At 53.7% G+C, this 19,014-nt stretch overlaps 1 protein-coding gene across 1 annotated transcript; it reads left to right on the top strand.

The window, feature by feature from the left end:
- The first annotated feature begins 17,130 nt into the window (after positions 1 to 17,130).
- On the top strand, positions 17,131 to 18,725 carry LOC104331292 (avidin). Its single transcript, XM_075446856.1, has 4 exons — positions 17,131 to 17,238; positions 17,370 to 17,580; positions 18,227 to 18,347; positions 18,626 to 18,725. Exons 1-4 carry the CDS (start codon positions 17,167 to 17,169, stop codon positions 18,723 to 18,725), a joined length of 504 nt encoding a protein of 167 aa, XP_075302971.1. The 5' UTR covers positions 17,131 to 17,166.
- The last annotated feature ends 289 nt before the right edge of the window (positions 18,726 to 19,014 follow it).

Raw genomic sequence — 19,014 nt, 5'->3', positions numbered from 1 at the left:
GCAGTGGACTTCTGTTGGGTAGTGCGTCAGTTTGCCAGGGTTGGTTGCCTCCTCGGGTGTAAAATCCAAGGCTAGGAGAGGTGATAAACATCCTAGGAACCTGCTCGAATCCTGCCACACACCCTGCCACCCAGGGACAGGCTGTTGTAAGGCACATTTCAGTATCGCCTCACTCAAAATCTGTTTGCTCTTACACCAGGACGAGACCACATTCCACAAAACCCATAATACACTGACAGTATTAATCAGGACTGCTAAACAGCTCACGTAGGGGTCAACAAGGGCTTTGGGAGCCTGCATAAGAAAACCATCCCTGTAAATCCCGAGCAGGGAGAGGGAGATGTTTTCCCTCATGCTCTCCACAAGATGGCTTCTGCAGTACAGCAAGGCTGTCAACACCAGGACAAAGCACATAGCCATTTTCTGTATAAACCTGCTCCCAGGTTCCTTCCTCTGCCCCACAAAATATCTCCCCAGCAAGGGAAAGCTGTCAATGCCAGGGCAAAGCACAAAGCATTATTTGGATTAACACGTTCCCCAGCTCAGCAAAAGTGAAGAGATACAGCAGTGCAGCCAACCAATTCTGCGACAAGCACATGAGCTTGTGACTTCATCAGTGCTAGAGCTAGTCTTGTGTCCCTGTTTGGGTACAAAGAAAACTCTTGTGGTTTGCCTCAATCGGCAATGAATAACCATGCAGTTGCTCTCTCACTCCTCCCCTCTCCCCAGAGGGATGCGGAGGAGAATCAGAAGGAAAAGGCAAAAGTCCTTGTTGCACTAAAAACAGCTGAACAGAATGGCAAATGGGATGAAAACAGCAGCGATAACACTGATAGAAACAATCTACAGCTTGCAAAGTTCTCACCTTCCAGTGCTAATCTTGCTCCTGAGTAACAATTCTCCTTTCTTCAGCCAGCTCCCTGCTTCAATGCTGAGCATGACGTCCCATGGTACAGAATATCCCATCTGGTTGGCTGGTATGGGTCAGCCCAACCAGCTTCTTGTGAGAATTAACCCTTTCCCAGCTGAACGCAGGAGAGCCATGCTGGACCGAGAAGTTCTGTGCCGTCCTGTGCCGTCTGAGGCATCCCAGCGCAGCCAGGTGGGCCCTGCCCATGCTAGGAGTGGGGTGCCCTCCGCCTGCTCCTACATCCCCCCTGTGACACCTGGATAAACCCTGGCTGTGGACACAGATCAGCCACATGCACTCCTCCTGCCATGGGATGTGGCGGGGGAAGATCTCTCTGTCTGGGGCCGGTGTCAGGGGTGTCTGTCTGTCTGTCTGTCTGGGAGAGGTGGTGAGAGTGCCCTTCTGTCTGCCCAAGGGACACGGCTGGTGTAGTGCCCATCTATCTGTCCAGGCGATGTGGAAGCCACCCATCTGGGCTATGTGGCAGGGAGCTCAATCTGTCTGTGCAGGGCGTGCGTCGGGGTGTGTCTGTCTGTCTGTCTGTGTGCCAGGATCAGGTGGTCCTGGTTCCCCTGTCTGGAGGCGCAGGCTCTGAGTCCCCTCTGCCTCACTGAAACCCCACCAGACCCCACCACCACCTTTGGCACCAGTGCTTCATGGACCGTGGCAGGAAGGAGACACTGGAGACCATGTGGCTCCTGCGGGAAGAGGTCCCATCCCGCAAGGACTCGTGGAAAGCCACCAGGTGAGCCCTGAGCCTGTCCTCCCAGCCTGCAGCCCTCCCTCGCCTCCTGCTGACATGGCTTCCCCGCAGGGTCGGCACCTCCATCTTCACCCGCATCAAGTGATGGGGATGGGGACCGCAGCTGCCTGCACCCCGCCGTCCCGCCTGTGTCCCCAAGGCTCTCTACCACAGTGGTCCCAGGCTGGGCTCCCACCTGCTCCCAGCATCCTGGCTGGGAAACACACCGTGGCCCTGCCCTGCTTCTCCCCACTGCCTCCCACTGCCTCCCAGCAGCCTGCTGCCAAGGACCCCCCTTCCCAAAGCCTGCTGCCCCTGCACCTGCAGCCAAATAAACCTTTCTCTGCCTGGCAGAAAGCCGGGCCCCGTGTGTCCCTGGGGTGCAAGAAGCCCCTGTGTGGCTGTGGGCAGGGCGAGGTGGGTGGCTGGCAGTGGCTGGGAGAGGGAAGGATGGTGATTTGTGGTGCTGGGAGGGACAGGGCTGGGGGACAAGAGGAGGACAGGAGCTGGGTGATCCCGCTTGCTGGCCATTGTTCTGGGCCTCCGCAGTTGCCTTCTTCTTGTCCCTATCTGGAGCATCGCATGGGCCCAGCAGTGGGTGGCCCTGTGCTGTATCCACGGCATCGAGCAGCGGGACGCCCCACAGCCAGGGATTGGGGTGAAAGCCGTGTTCAGGCAAGCCAGCACGCTCACCTGGCCTCATCCTGCATCTCTGCACCCCAGTCTGCCCCATCTTCCCACCGAACTCCGTTTGCAGCTACTGCTGTGGTGGGGGGCTTGGTCCTGGTTGCACATATTGGGAAGGGCTGGGTGCCAGCTCCTGCGGAGGGCACCATGGTCGCGTGCTGGAAGCCTGGTCTGCTCCGGTGGTCCAAAGAGCAGGATGGATAGTGGAGGGACCAGGGGAGGGACCTGGGGCTCCAGGGGCAGCTACTGGGTGGACTGGATGGTGAAGATGCACCAAACTTTACCAGGACATTAGGAAAGAAAACAAACTGATGCGTCACACACAAGGGCACAGTGTCCTTTGCACAGACCCAGACATCACATGAGCTCATGAATTCATCACTCCAGCAACTCATGAAGTTTCTAACTCACAAGTTCCCTAATCCGTAACGCTCAGCTCCAAACTCGGGTGCCCCTGAGCACCCCAGGTAGGAGATGTTCAGGCAGGGAGAGGCGCAAAAGGCTGGAAGGAGGGTGCTGCCTGGGGGCTGCAGGGCTGCTGGGGGAAGAGACTGTTGGATGGGGCAGGGACTTTGGGGCAGCAAGCACACAGCACCCCGGCAAAGTGTCTGAGCCTGTCCACCATTCTCTTCCTCTCACAGTGTACCCGTGCTTCCTCAGCCTTCCTCAGCCTCTGCTCTGCTCCCTCTTTCCCTGCTGGGCTCTGCGGCTGCACTCGGCACCCATGGCTGCTGGAGAGGGCACGGACCAGAGCCTATCCAGGGTGTGCCTGTACCGGCCCAGCCCAGCCGTCTGACACGCCTGGTGGTTCAGCTGTCAAACAAAAGCCACCCCTGCATCTTCATCCTCACCCCTGCCCCCACATCCTCACTGCTGCCTTCCACACACAGCCCCGCAGCACGTTGGCATCCTTGGCACTGCCCTGACTACCCTGGGCACGTTCTCAGGCTCCACCTCCCCGGGTGCGCGCAGCAGCTGTCACCAGCACCGTAAGTGGGTCCCCAAACACTTCTCCAAACGCTCTGTGAGGTTAAAGCCTCGGGACCCCAGCAGGAGTGGGAGGATGAGACTGGGAGCCCTGGCAGGGGAGACCATCAGGGCACGTGGGACCACCAAGAGCCATGCGGGACCACCAATAGCCATGCGGGACCACCGGGCAGTAAGACTCCATTTCTGTCCTTTCAGCACCCCCATGGCTGCAAATTCCCTGTCCCTTGGCGTCTCCTAAGCAGGCAGCCCACAGGATAGAAGTTGATGGAAACAAGGCAGCAGGAGCAGAAAGAAAAACCACAGGGTTTACAGGAAGCCAGCACTGACAGTGTCACTGCCACCGCTCCCCAAGCCACGCTTGTCAGCTGCCCCAGACACTCCCCATCCTGGCCCCACTTTCCATACAGTCCCGTCCTTGATCCTTCAGCAGCTGTCCTGCTCCCCCCCAGCAACAGCTCGTCCTGGCCTGATCCTGCCCTGACGTTTGCCGGCCTGTAACTCTCAACCTGATCTTGCGCTAGCGCTCAGTGGCCTTTTGCTCTCCCCTGGTACGTGGGACCACCGCAGTGCCCAGGGGTTTTCCTGTTGCTGTGGGGTCAGGTTCGCTCCCTTTGTCCGCCAAATCCCTGGAGCCGCTGCAGATCCCCAGCCATCCCTGCACACACACCCTTGTGTCACGTCCCGCTCGGCAGGAACAGGGGGAGGTGATCTTTGTAATTCTCTGCGCAGCACTGCGAGTCATAGCAATGATCAAGAGGCTTGACTGAAAACAAAGCTTTACTTGGAATGGCAGTGAAATTGCAAAAGGTGATAACTCTGTACCTTCATACCATTAATTCTAGCACAGTGGGGTTGCAAATGGATGTTGACTTGGCAAAAGATTTCAACAACACAATGTCTGATTTCAGAAAACCACGGAGTATAGCAGGTTGGCAAACTTGTAACAACATTACCCTGCTGTGCCAAAAAAGCCAGAGACAGAGCGAGAGATGAAATAAGAAAAGATATCACCACCCTCGGGTCCAGCGGCAGTCTCTGCTGGAGGTTGGGGTACTCCCGTGTTGCGCGCGCACCTGGTCGCCTGGATGTTCTGGTGGTGGACACCCATGCAGCAAGGGGCTGGCCTTGGTCTCCCATTCCTCCCCCAAAGGCAAGTGCTCTACTTCCTTGCCTACTTCCACTAGTTTACCTACTAATGCTAAGCTACTTCTGCTGGATGAGACTTTCAGAGGGAAGAATGCAGTTGATCAATCAGACTTACTCCATAACAGTGCCTCCTTGGTTTTTTCGGGCATCCTTGCCCCTCTATACATGGTCTTGTATGAGGACTCTTCAAGACCCGTGTCTAGATGTCACAAGCATCTGCTGTAAACAATCCTGAATACAAGTAAAAGCACAGCAGGCTGCCAGCAGCAGAATAACCACAGCAAGGAACTAAATCAACTATGAAACCAAGAGGATAATCCCCATCCAGAGAACAAGTACTGTAACCAGCCACTTACAGGGGGGTTTATGGACTTTGGGCTCCTTTCCGCCTCAGCCGCCTTTGCATACAGCTCACTGGAACGGCGATTTATACAGACACACACTGAGATCCAATTAACGCACGCACGCCTCCTTGAGAAGCCAGGAGGCAACGCACGGCTCAGCTTTTCCCTCCCTGTTTTGGAGGGAAATGATTCTTACTTGCTCTGTCTCCTCGCTGAGGGATTCAATGGCTCTTCCTAGATGCTCGATAGAGTCTTCAAGTTCTAAAGCAACCTTTGCTAAGACCATTTGCAGTCGCTGGTATATCGGCCTATACACCCAATGGCGGGTCCGTCAGTCACTAATGGAATTACTGCAGAAATGGAACATCCTCTTAGTTTTCTCACTGTTAGGGGATTTCTCCATGTGTTATTACAAGTACAGTTCTCTGTTGCTTCTGGTTCAGCTAAGGTCAAAAGAATCATGACAAGGACTATACCTGTTCTGGGAGTTAGTGGGGTATGGGCACATACTCAGCGAGCTGTTTGCTTACTTAGGCTGACCACACGATGGGACAATGACACAAAAAAATTGTGTTCATTGTAACTAAGACAGGGTGTACTAGTAAAAACAGTAAAGGTAAATACTGTACTAACACAGTTTTGAGAAGAACTCTCACAGCAAGGGCTTGTCAAGCCACGGTTCAGCCCATTTTGGCGATGGTTTGCCTGCTATGTTCCACCAAATGTAGGAAAGAAATAAGAACCAAAGCACCTAAGTAAAGAAGGGTTCATACCAGAACTAGGGTAATCCGCCCTACTCCTATGGTAAGAAAGTATAGAAGATAATCTTAGTCCAATTATAGAAAGTTGAGCCTCGTTGCTAACTCTTCTTCACCGGGCAGATGGTGCCACCTGCATGCACAGCACCAGTTTAGGTATCTGGCTGGCCTTTGCTGGTGGTATTTCCCCAGTCCCAACCTTGATGATGCTTTTCCCAACAGCCTTTACAACAGGTGTGCATACACCATGCAGGATGACATGGGCACAATTACTACAGGACGGCCAAAGTCAGCTGTGCTGATGTCATCTTAAACCTTCTCCTCTTGGAACTGAGCCTGAGGGATCAGCACGCTGTGAGGATGGTGAACACACCAGATAGAACACTGCCCCTGATTTGTGCTCTCTGATGGTCTGCTTGGCCAAGCAGCGGGTGACTCCCTGCTGCAGGTGGCTCTAGAATGAAAACAAACCCAGCGAGGTTCTGGGATTCCTTCAGCCTTTGTAGGCTCGAACAGCCCTGGTTTCAGTCTCCAAGATAGGACTGACAGAGTCCTGCGGGGTTGACAGGGATCCCTCTAGCTGATGTTCTTTGGGCAGTCATTTAACATGAATGCTGAATCCTTTTCCCCAGCCTTTACAATGAAGTTACAGACCACCCCATTTAGGGTCCAACTCCATTTTGCGAGAGTCGACTTCTGTCGTTACTGCATCTCCAGACTGGATATCACGTACTTGCATTCTAGCTGCTACCAGGTGAAACCGTCTGCCTTGCGGCCTGTTTTCTTGTAGATGTTTTCTGCTGGTGACATGATTTCTGCTGGTGACAACGCTGCAGGTTGGCAAGGGGTATTTCTAATATCCTGCAGCACTATGCCTTAAAGTTCTGGACATTTCAAACCTACTTGACTACAAGTCAGAGCAATTTTGTTCGTAAGAGTCTCATTGATTTTTTCCACCCATCCTGAGGACCGCAGAAGATATGGAACATGTAGCTGTTGCTGTATTTCTAAACTTCTATAGACACCGTTTATTATTCCCGCTGAATAATGAGAAGCCTTGTCAGATTTTATAGATTCAGATATTCCGTATCGGGAATAATTTCCCACAAGAGTGCTTTGATCACTCCTGCTGTCTCAGCTTTCCTGGTGGGAAAAGCTACCCATCCTGAGAGTGGATCCATGATTACCAGCAAGTGCTTAAGTGAGCTCGTGGGAGGCGGGTCAGCAGAATCCATTTGCACTCTTTGGAATGGGAAGTATGCCCATGGTCATCCTCCTACCTCCTCTTTGGGTTTTGCTTCAGGAAACTTTCAACAGGTGGGACAAGAACTCACAATCCTATTGACTGCCAGATGTATGCCGGGGCTGCCCATGTTTTCTCAGTCTGGTTCACAACGGCTGTCATTGCCCCATGTGTTCTATCATGAAACCACCTAGACAAAGTCATGGAATATTGCCTTAGTCAAGTAGGATTTCCTCCCACAGACCAAATTCCAGCTGCCTCCTTCACAGCCTCCCAACTTTCCCATCAATCCTCTTCTTCCTGAGCAACTTCTGCACACATTTGCCTGGGTTGTTGATCTCTGGCCAATCAATGGTCGAGGGAGTTGCTATGGTGGTACACCCATGCAGAGGTTGGCGGGTGACAACTTTAGCGGTGTTCTATGCCGATTCACTGTTCCTTGCGATTTCACTGGATGCTTTGGTATGAGCTGGACAGTGTACTACAGCAATTTCTCTTGCAAGCTGAACAGCTTCCAACAGCATTCAAATTGCCGTCCCATTAGAAATCTTATTTCCATACGAGGTAAGGAACTCTCGCTCTTCCCACAGCATCCCCATTGCATGACACACGCCAAAGGCATATTTAGAGTCAGTACAAGGAGTTACTTGCTGATTACCTCCCCACCAGGATGCTCTGGCTAATGCAGTTAGTTCTGCCCCTTAGGCACTCACTGAGGGTCCTAGAAGTTCTGCTGCAAGCACCTTTACATTTCTCAGCACTGCATAGCCCACGGGTTGTTTTCCCTTCGTGCAGCATGAAGATCCATCAGTGAAAAGGGTTGGATTGAATTCCCTAGAAGTTGATCCCACAGGCATTTGGAGTGAAACACTGCCTTCGCACAACCACGATGTAGCTCAGCATCAGAGGGAACAGGCAGTAATGTTGCTGGGTTCAAAACGTTACATCTTTTAAAAGTCATCTGCTCTGCAATTACAATCGTCAATTCATAACGATGTGCCCTTTGTGGGGACAATGCTTGTGTAGCACATTGTTGGAGAATCATGCGGGACATACACGGTTGTCACGGTTGTCGGGTGACCCAGGACTAATGTTCTCCTTTTTCCCACACCAGTCGCTTTTGCTGCTACCACCTTAAGGCAGGAATTATCCCCTGCTACTACAAGATGCAGCTGAAGTACTAGCCACAGGGAGGCGGAGTGGACCTAGCTGTTGAGTACGGACTCTGCTGGTCACTCTTCTCGTGCACAAATGGTTGTGATAGAATCATGGAACGATTTGGGAAGGAAGGGACCCTGCAGACCAACTAGTTACAACTGCCGTGCCTTGCACGGGGACACCTTCCACTAGATCAGGCTGCTCAAAGCTCCATCCAACCTGGACTCGAACAGTTGCAGGGAGGGGGCAGCCACAGCTTCTCTGGTCAATGTGTCCCAGTGCCTCACCACCCTCAGAGTAAACAATTTCTTTCTTACATCTGCTCTAAATCTACCCACTTTCACTTTAAAGCCATTACTCCTCGTCCTATCACCACATGCCCTAGTGAAATATCCCCCTCTATCTTTCTTGTAGGCCCTGTTCAGATACTGGAAGGCTGCTCTATGATCTCACTGGAGACTTCTTTTCTGCAGGCTGAACAACCCCAACTCTCTCAGCTTTTCCTCAGAGCAGAGGTGTTCCAGCCCTCGGATCATTTCTGCGGCCATCCTCTGGCCCCGCTCCAACAGATCCATGTCTGTTCTGTGCTGAGGACTCCAGACCTGGATGCAGGACTCCGGGTGGACTCTCACCAGAGCAGAGTAGAAGGGCAGAATCCCCTCCCTCGACCTGCTGCGCACACTGCTTTTGATGCAGCCCAGGATACGGTTGTCTTCCTGGGCTGCGAGTACACACTGCTGGGTTGTGCTGAGCTTCTCATCAAGCAACACCTCCAAGTCCTTCTCAGGGCTGCTCTCAATCCATTCTCTGCCCAGCCTGCATTTGTGCTTGGGTTTGACCCGACCCATGTGCAGGACCTTGCAATTGGCCTTGCTGAAATTGATGAGGTTCGCATGGGCGCACCTCTCAAGCTTGTCAAGGTCCCTCTCCATGGCATCCCTTCTGTCCAGCTTGTCGACCGCATCACACAGCATGCTGTCATCAACCAACTTGCTGAGGATGCACTCAATCCTACTGTCCATGTCACCGACAATGATGTTAAATAGTGCCAGTCCCCACACAGACCCCTGAGGAACGCTGCTCATCACTGATCTCCACTTGGATACCAAGCTGTTGAACGCAGCTCCTTGAGTGCGATCATCCAGACAATTCCTTATCCACCAAATAGCCCATCCGGCAAACCCATGTCTCTCCAATATAGAGACAAAGATGTCACGCGGAACGGTGTCAAATGCTTTGCACAAATCCAGATAGACGATGTCAGTTGCTCTTCCCTCATCCACCAACACACTCGTCATAGAAGGCCACCACATTTTTTCAGGCATGATGTGGCCTTAGTGAAGCCATGTTGGCTGTCACCAATCACCTCCTCATCTTCCATGTGCCTTCACGCAGTTTCCAGGACGATCTGCTCCATGATCTTGTGAGGCCCAGAGGTGGGACTGACTGGCCTGTAGTTCCCTGCATCTTCTTTTTTTCCTTTTTTAAAAATGGAGGTTATGTTTCCCCTTTTCCAGCCAGTGGAAACTTCACTGGACTGCCACGACTTCTTAAATACGACGGAGAGTGGCTTAGCAACTTCATCTGCCAGTTCCTTCAGGACACGCGGATACACCTCATCAGGCCTCATGGACTTGTGCACCTGTAGGTTCCTTAGATGGTCTCAAACCTGATCTTCTCCTGCAGCGGGCAGTTCTTCATTCTCCCAGTCCATGCCTTTGCCTTTGCAACTTGGGTGGTGTGGCTGGAGCACTTGCTGGTGAAGATCAAGGCAAAAAAGTGATGGAGTATCTCGGCCTTCTCCATATTGCGAGTAACCAGGTCTCCTGTTTCATTCTGGAGAGGGCCCACAGTTTCCCTTGTCTTCCTTTTATCACCAACATACCTGTAGAAGCTTTTCTTGTTGCCCTTCACATCCCCAGCCAGTTTTCATTCTTTCAGGGTTTTAGCTTTCCTAACGTGATCCTTGGCTGCCTGGAAAATTTCTCCGTATTCCTGCCAGTCTACTGGTCCCTGCTTCCACCCTCCGCAGGCTTTCTTTTGGTGTCTTGAGGAGCATCTTGTTCATCCACGCAGGCCTCCCGGTGTTTTTGCCTGGCTTGCTCTTTGTTGGCATGCATCACTCCTGAACTTGGAGGAGGTGATCCTTGAATCTGAACCAGCTTTCCTGGGCCCCTCTTCTCTCCAGCGAGTGCCCATGGCACTCTACTGAGCAGATTCCTGAAGAGGCCAAAGTCTGCTCTCCTGGAGTACAGGGGAGCGAGCTTGCTGTGTGCACTGCTCACTGCCCTCGGCACCTGGAACTCCACCACTTTGTGGTCACTGCAGTCAAGGCTGTCCTTGAGCTTCACATTCCCCACCAGCCCCTTCTTGTTGCTGAGAGCAAGGTCCAGCAAAGCACCTCTGCTCGTGGGCTCCTCTGACACTTGCAGAAGGAAGTGATCATCAACGCATTCCAGGAACCTCCTGGATTGCTTATGCCCTGCTGTATTGTGCCTTCAACAGACATCGGTGTGGTTGAAGTCCCCTGTGAGGACCAGGGCTTGTGGACGCGAGGCTGCTCCTATCTGTCTATAGAAGGCCTCATCCACTTGGTCTTTGTGTGATCCACGGCAGACTTCCACTCTAACATCACCTGTCCCTGCGCTCCCTTGAGTCCTGGCCCATAAGCTCTTGGTCAGCTCCCCGTCCACCCCCAGGCAGAGGTCCGTGCACTCCAGCTGCTCAGTGACATAGAGGGTGACAGCCCCTCCTCCTCTCCCCTGCCCGTCCTTCCTCAAGAGCCTGTATCCTTCCATTCCAACACTCCAGTCCAAGGTGATCAAAGGCCTGGGAGTAATCCGGCAATCCCAATGCAGAAGCAGAAGCTAAAGCTGCTTCTGGAGCTTGGAAAGCCTTTTCTGTCTCTGGAGCCTGCCGTACAGGCTTCACTTCCTCTGCCCTCATAGCTCCAGTCAGCGGCTTACTGAACGCCCCTAGCCCGGGTACACAGGGTCTGCACTACCCTACGGCACCTAAAAATCCTCGCAGTTGTTTCTTTATTACCAGTCGAGATACTTCTGCAGTAGCCTGGACCTGTTCTGGGTCTGCTGTCTTTGTCCTACCTTTAATATCAGTCCTTACTATTTTACTTCCTGCTGACCTGGCTGGAGCTTAGAAAGAGATGCACAGTGACCTCTTGCCGCTAAAGCAGTACAGAGACGAACAGTGTCTTTCAAGCAATCTGCCTTTGTCTCACCGGCAAGCAGCAAACCAACTCCATACTCTACAAGTATAGTACCTCCAGGTGATACAAGATCTTCCCAGTTTTCTTCTTGCCACCCCAGCACACGTGATCCTGAAAATAATTGGGGATGTCGCAGGTGGTTTGGTGCACAAACACATCTGCTGCCAATTAATTTCGAGAATTCTGGAGAGTCATTCCCCCATATGTACGTCAACAAAGCCACTGGTAATCTTCCTCATTAGTCGCTGGGATGTTTCTCTGGCCTCTGCCTACATTCCTGTACTGTAGTTCCATTTACTCTGATCTCCTGACAAGCTCTAATTGCATTTTTCAGATTTTGACAATGATCCCTATCTATCTGTCTGTGGTATTTTGGAGATATTCAAAACCTGCACGTCAACCTGCACCTTCCCTTAGCCTGGGCATTTGATTTCCCCACATCACCAAATCCCTGGGCTTGCAGGGGTGATGGGTGTCCACACATAACGCTGGAGGAGGGCGAGGAATATTTCACACACATAACTCCACCGCTCTCACCGGCTCCATTGCGGGAGGATTAGGGAGAACATCATAACCCAGAGAGTGAGGCCTGGCAGAAGCAGTGGGGACAGCAGAGGCAACTGGGGGGAAATCATCCAGTGAGACAGAGGGAGGAATATTGGGTGGGCGAGACACCATCTCTGCAGGCCCCTCGGTTAAATTATTAGCAATTACTGCAGCTGAAGTTGTTCCTTGAGGTTTTCATACGCCTTTTCCAGCATCCTCTGCATGGTGTTCATATGCCCAGTTATTCCATACATACCAAATTACTCCATACATACCAAGAATCCATTCGCTGAGGCTTTTCATTTTACAAAATCTCCAAGAGCGCAGCCAATATCTTTGATTTGAAGGATCCTTTGTGGAACTATTCCCTCACTCCTCTAAATGTTCACCAGTCTTCCTCTTTACTATGTGTTTTGGGTGTTTTTTTTTAGATAGACCTTTAATACCATCTATTTTCTTCCAGTTTTTGAAAACCTCATCTCAGGCCATCCCCATCTCTACACCAGCTTTATTGCCCATTCTAAAATTTTATGTCTTACACTGATCAGTCCACATAATTCTCCCAGTTTTGCAACTTCTGCTGATCAGGACATGCAATACTCCTTTAGCGCACTGTTCTACCACAATTTAAAATTTTGAAGCAGGAATTTAAGACTCAGCAGGTTTGGTGGCTCCTGCCACCAGGTGAATTCTTTCATTGGCACTGATCAGATGCTTTGAGACAGGAAGCTCTGACAGCGGTCACCACGGGTCCCATCTGGCTTGCCCAAACTGTTACAGATTTACGCACGCCAGCCACCATAACAGGGTCCAACCCTAGGATCCCACTGATTTATGTAATTTCCTACGGAAATGCCTCTGTGGGGAGCAGCACTGCGCTGGGCCTGGCCGTTCACCGAATCATGTCCCCTCCTGCCCGGGGCCAGATACTTCACTGCTTTTTCCTCCTTTGTCTGCCAGAACACCACCTGAAGGCTGCACCTGCCTACTTTCGGGGAGCTGCCCTTGCAACTGGGAAGGGAATCCTCTCGGCATGGTCCCCTGGGCATGGGAGGGGGCCCTGCCCCAGCTATGCCTACCAACTCTTTTGCCTGCTTTAGTTGCTACCTAGCCCTCAGAGCCACCAGCGCTGCTAGCTCTGAAGCCCTCCCTTAGTCCTGAAGCACCTCAGGGCTGGGGTGGGAAGCGGGCTGGCCCCCCCACTGTGTCCGTGCCCCCAGCCCTCACCTGCCCGGGCAGCTGGTGCAGCCAGGCCATGGCCGCGGTGGCTCGGTACTGCCAGCGGCTGATAAATGGCCTTTTCTTCTCTCCCCAGAGAAGCATTCCTTCGTCCATCTGGGCAGAGGAACGGTGCCACCCAGGAAGGGCAGGTTGTCCCAGATGTGGCCCCCTCCCACCAGCCGATGTTGCCCTCCCATGGCAGAGCCCGCAGTCGATGGGGAGGACTGAGATGCTCTGCCTCGGGGCCAGCGTGGCGAGGCTGGAGGGGGATGGGGGTACCAGGACAGCGTCACAGATCACCTGGGCTCCCCACCTCCCTTTGTCTTGTGTTGGCAGTCACCAGGCATGGTGATGTCCTGATGCAGCTGCTCAGGCTTGGTATCACAGGATTAAACCATGGTAGAGACTGCCAGCCCAAGACACTTTGCTGGCTGCCCGTTGGAGTCTGCAGATCCCAAGGAGATAACCCAGCTCTTGGCTTGTTTTCTTTTTGACTTGGCTGAGACTGCTCAACAAACCCACCCCCTGCAGCACTGAGCTGATCCCTGCACTTGCAAGATCCGCTGCTGGGCTGGGGATTGTTAACCACAGGAAAAATGAAGGTTAGGAGCGGGCAGCACCAGTCCCCTTTGTGTGATGTTAAAATAAAGCTGCGGCCATAAACGGGATGTGGGTTGCCGTCAGCAGTGGTGCCAGCATGGAGAAGTTGTGTTGCCCATCCCCGTACCCACCGGTGGCCTCTGGGTCACCGTGGGAACTCCCTGAACCAAGGGGATGGTAAGGTGGTGGTGGCGAGCTGGTGATGGAGAAGGAGTGATGGCAAGGGGCTGATGGCTGTCCCTCCTACCCTTGCAACCTTCCCAGAAGGACAGTGCTCATTCTCATAAACCTTGGCCCTGCTCCAGGCAGTGCCTGCCTGCCAAAACATACCTTGTCATGCAGTTCCTTTCTAAGACAGAGGGAAGCAAACAGCGGGGCAGCAATGTCCCACGAGCAGCCATCTCTCTGGCCGGGGACCTCCTGTAGCAAGAGGTGCGAGAGGGCTCTGGGGCTCCTGCAGACAGGAGAGGGGGGCCTTGAGATGCCAGCAGCCAAAATGCAGTGCTCCCCACTTCGGTTGTGACGAATTCTACTGCTGGAGAGAAACCAGGACTCGAATGTGAGATTAAAGGGAATGCAAAAATTGGGAAGGATTTCTGAGATGTTGCAAAGAGTTGCCTTGTCTCCATTTTAAGAAAAGGAGCAGTTTCATAGAATAGAAACACTTAGGCTGGAAATGACCCTGAAGATCATTGAGTACAGCCGTTAACCTAACACTGCCAAGCCCAGCACCAAACCACGTCCCAAAGCACCATGACTACACGTCTTTTAAACATAACCAGGGATGGTGACTCCACTGTTTCCCCGGGTAGCCTTGTTGCAATGTTTGGCAACCCTTTTGGTGAAGAAGTCTTTTCTAATACCCAATATAAACCTCTCCTGGCACAACTCAAGGCTGTTTCCTCTCTTCCTATCACCTGTTACTTGGCAGAAGAGACCAACATCATCCTCGTTACAACCTCCTTGCAGGCAATTGTAGAGAGCGATGTAGTCCCCCCGGACACTCCTTTTCTCCACTTTCAACATCACCCATTCCCTCAGCTGCTCCTCACAGGACTTGTTCTCTAGACCTTCACCAGCTTCATTGCCCTTCTTTGAAGGTGCTCCAGCACCTCAATTTCTTCCTTTCATCTAGTCGAAATCTAACCCCCTCTAGTTTAAAACCATGGCCTCTTGAGCTGTTGCTGCAGACCCTATTAAAACGTCTACCCCCATCTTTCTTGGAAGCCCTCTGTAAGTATAGAAAGGCCACATTAAGGCGTCCCCAGAGCCCCAACTTTCTCAGCCTTTCCTTATAGCAGAGGTGCTCCAGCCCTCAGACCATTTGTGTGGCCCTCTTTTGGATGCACTCCAACAGCTCCATGTCTTTCCTGTGCCCAGAGCTCCAGAGCTGGATGCAGGACTTTGGGTGGGCTCTCACCAGAGCAGAGCAGGGCAGCAGAATCCCCTCCCTCAACCTGCTGGCCATGCTGCTCTTGATGCAGCCCTGGATACCTTATGAGCCTCACACGGTCCCAACTTCTCGTGTTTGTCTAGGTCCCTCTGGATGGCATCCCATTCCTCAGGCGTGTCGACCGCACTACTCAGCTTGGTGTCATCTGCAAGTTTGCTGAGGGTGCACTTGATCCACTGTCTTTGTTGTTGATGAAGATATTAAACAGCAGTGGTCACAGTACAGACCGCTGAGGGACACCACTCTTCACTGACCTCCACAGGGACATTGAGCCATTGACCGCTACTCTCTGGGCGTGACTGTCCAGCCAATGCCTTCTCTGCTCAATCATCCATGCATCAATTCTGTATCTCTTCAGTTTAGAGAGAAGGATGTTGTGAGGGACTGCATCAAGGGCCTTACAGAAGTCCAGATAGACGACATCCATAGCTCTTCCCTTCCCCACTGCCAGAGTCACTCCATCATAGAAGGCCACGAGGTTGGGCAGGCAGGACTTGCCCTTGATGAAGTCAAGCTGGCTGTCCCCTATCACCTCCCTGTCCTCCAATTGCCTTAGCAGAGCTGCTAGGAGGATCTGTTCCACAGTCTTCCCAAGCACAGAGGGGAGGCTGACAGGTTGCTAGTTCCCAGGGTCCTCGTTCCTACCCTTTTGAAACATGGGTGTAATGTTTCCCTTTTCCCAGTCTCCGGTGACTTCACCTGACTGCCATGACTTTTCAAATGTTATGGAGTGTGGCTTGGCAATGACATCAGCCAGTTCCCTCAGCACTCTGGGATGCAACTCGTCAAGTCCCGTAGAATGCTGTATGTTCAGATTCCTCAGGTGGTCGTGAGGAAAAGCAATGGATTTGATGGGTGGACTCTTTGGTGGAGAAGGGATTGGTTGGATGTTCACATCCAGAGATGCGGCCTCACGGGTGCCGAGTACAGGGGGTGATCACTGCCCTACTCCTGCTGGCCACACTATCCCCGATACACGGCAGGATGCCGTCAGCCTTCTTGGCCACCCAGGCACACTGCTGTGTGTTCAGTGGGCTGTCAACCAACATCCCCAGTCCTTTTCCACCAGGCAGCTTGCCAGCCACTCTTCCCCAAACCTGTAGTGTTGCAAGGGGTTGTTGTGACCCAAGGGCAGGACTCGGCACTTGGCCTTGCTGAACCTCATACAGTTGCCCTTGGCCCATTGATTCAGCCTGTCCAGATCCCTCTGCAGAGCCTTCCTACCCTCAAGCAGATCAAGACTCCTGCCCAGCTTGGTGTCATCTGCACACTTACTGGGGGAGCACTCCACCCCTTGTCCAGATCATTGAGAAAGATATTAAACACAACTGGCCCCAGTACTGAGCCCTGGAGACCACCACTTGTGACTGGCTGCCGTTGGATTTAACTCCATTCGCCATCACTCTTTGGGCCCGGCCATCCAGCAAGTTTTTTTACCTAGCAAAGAGTACACCTGCACAAGCCACAAGCAGCCAGTTTCTCCAAGAGAATGATGTGGAAAATGCTGACAAAGGCTTTACCAAACTCCACATGAACAACATCCACAGCTTTTCCCTCATGCCCTGCTTGGTCACCTGGTCAAAGAAGAAGATCAGGTTAGTCAAGCAGGACCTGCCTTTCATAATCCCACACTGACTAGGTCTGATCGCCAGATTGTCCTGTACATCCTGTGTGATGGCACTCAAGATGATCTGCTCCAGAATCTTCCCTGGCACAGAGGTCAAACCAACAAGCCTGCAGGACCCCAGATCCTCCTTCTGGCCCTTCTTGTAGGTGGGTGTCACATTTGCAGTGAGGTGGCACATGGCAGAAGGGACAACAGCCCCCGAGGGGGGATTTGCCCGGCTGATCATCCTTCCTGGCAGTCACTGGCCTGCAGGAGCCAGGGCCTCCCCACCAGGTGCCAGGCAAGAGGGAGCAAGGAGGGATGGTTTCAGTGGCTGCTTGTGGGAATATCTGACTGCCACCTCCCTCTCGTGTGGCTGGGAACTGCAAATTTGCAAACACCCAGATTGCACAACATCCTGGCCAGAGCTGCCACCTGCAGCCCTGGCAGCAATAAAAAGGCGAGAGTGTGGGCGCATCGGCAGAGCCCTGCGAGGAGCACAGCCCGGGTACGCCAGCTGTCTGCCCGCTGCAGCGATGGTGCAAGGGACTCCCTTCCTGCTGGTGCTCAGCCTGGCGCTGGTGGCTCCCAGCCTGTCTGCAAGCAAGGTAAGGTCAGGGCTGGGATGCATGGGGCAGGGTGGGCAGGGGGGCTGCGTCTCTTGGGGGTGCCCACTCCTGCCACCCTGCCTGCGCCCGGGCTGTGCTGCGGCACCAACGCTCAGTCCCCACCGCTCCAGTGCGTGCTGACTGGGGACTGGACAAATGACCTGGGCTCCCACATGACCATCGGGGCTGTGAATGAAAACGGTGACTTCAGAGGCACATACAAAACAGCTGTGAGTGGCAACATGACCGATGTCCCGCCGTCACCGCTGCTGGGGTCTCAGCACATCGTCGAGGAGATGTGCCAGCCCACCTTCGGCTTCACCGTCCATTGGAAGAATACAGGTGCTTCTCCTTTCCCAGCTTCCCTGTGGTGTCCCCAGAACTCCCCTGCCCTCCCCTTCTTGTCCCCAATGGTCTCTTGCTTTCTCTTTCATGGCCCCCATGCTCTCCTGTCATCCCTGCAGTGTCCGCACAGCTCCCTTGCCCTCCATTGAGATGTCCCCTGAGTTCCTCTACCCTGCCTCTAGCCTCTCCAGAGTTCCTTTGCCCTCCACCTTGTGTCCACAGAGCTCCCGTGCCCTCCCTAATGCTCCCAATTCCTCCCTGTGAGGTCCCCAATAGCCCACTGCTTCCCATGTCATTCCCTGATACTTCCGTGCCCTCCCACTGATGTCCTTGATGAGCCCCTACCTTCCCCTGTGGTATCCCTGATGCTCTCCGACATCCTTCACCCTGCACCTCCTTGGCTGGTGCCACCTCCCAGACCCAGGGTGCAGACGATGTGCTGGGCGCTGGGGGCTGAAGCTCCACAGGAGACCCCCAGCCCTCTGACGCCTCCTGCCTGCTTTCCCTATCACTGCTGTCCCCAGAGGGCAGGGACAGCCTGGGTCTATTGTCCCCTGCACTGGGGCAGGCTGCAGGGCCACAGCTCAGCACTGCTCTGACACCTCGGCCATGCTCTCCTCCACCTCCCACCCTGTACCTGCAGACACCATCAGCGTCTTCACGGGCCAATGCTTCGTGGACAAGGACGGAAAGGAGGTTCTGAAGACCATGTGGCTCTGGCGGGCACGCGCAAACAGCATCCAGAATGACTGGAAAGCCACCGTGTGAGAGCCCTGATCCTGCCCTGCTTGCGTCCCCTGCGCATCCCCGGGGGTTCAGGGGTCTCCCAGCCCGCGGTGCTCAGTACCTGGCAGAGCTGCTGCCAGTGTTGGGGGGCTGAGGGTGGGGTACTTGGGCACGGCCTCCCCAGGGGTCCCGCCAAGGTGCAAACGCTGCTGGGGGTTGGATGCGGCTGGGTGGGCGGTCAGCATTGGAAGGTGCATTTGCCCCTTGCAAGGGTGCATCTCCCACCCTTACCTCTCCCCTTTCTGGGTCCCTGCAGGGTCGGCATCAACGTCTTCACCCGCATGCCACCACAGAAGAAGTGCCTGTGGCAGTGTGGGTGCCCCTGGGATGGTGACAGCACCTGCCCCACCGCCTGATTCTCCCAATAAAGCCTTGCTGCAGACACCCACCCGGCTCCTGTCCTGTCGTGGCTCAGTGCCCATATTCCCCTGTCCCCCCATCGCACCCCATGGCCTCCCCTGTCACTGTCCCCACAGCCCCGTGCGTGTCCCCTGCCGTGATCCCCCACATCCTGAGGTCCAGCGTCCCAGCCCCCACTGCCCCTCTGTGCTCCCTCACAGGACCCCTGCCTTGCCGGGGAGCAGGACCCCGCTGAGTCCGGCGCAGTGGCCGGTGGCCCGTCTGCCACTGGGCTGGCCCTTGGCA

Source organism: Opisthocomus hoazin, chromosome Z (genome assembly GCF_030867145.1).
Source record: "Opisthocomus hoazin isolate bOpiHoa1 chromosome Z, bOpiHoa1.hap1, whole genome shotgun sequence".
Lineage (NCBI taxonomy): Eukaryota > Metazoa > Chordata > Aves > Opisthocomiformes > Opisthocomidae > Opisthocomus > Opisthocomus hoazin.
Note: the sequence above shows the minus strand (reverse complement) of the source record. Positions and strands in the feature narration are given on the sequence as shown.

Bases quoted from the DNA above. Each gene is read 5' to 3' on its own strand.
- LOC104331292 (XM_075446856.1), top strand. From the start codon at position 17,167: ATGGTGCAAGGGACTCCCTTCCTGCTGGTGCTCAGCCTGGCGCTGGTG. The intron at 17,239-17,369 runs GTAAGGTCAGGG...CCACCGCTCCAG, and splicing joins CCAGCCTGTCTGCAAGCAAG to TGCGTGCTGACTGGGGACTG. The intron at 18,348-18,625 runs GTGAGAGCCCTG...GGGTCCCTGCAG, and splicing joins AATGACTGGAAAGCCACCGT to GGTCGGCATCAACGTCTTCA.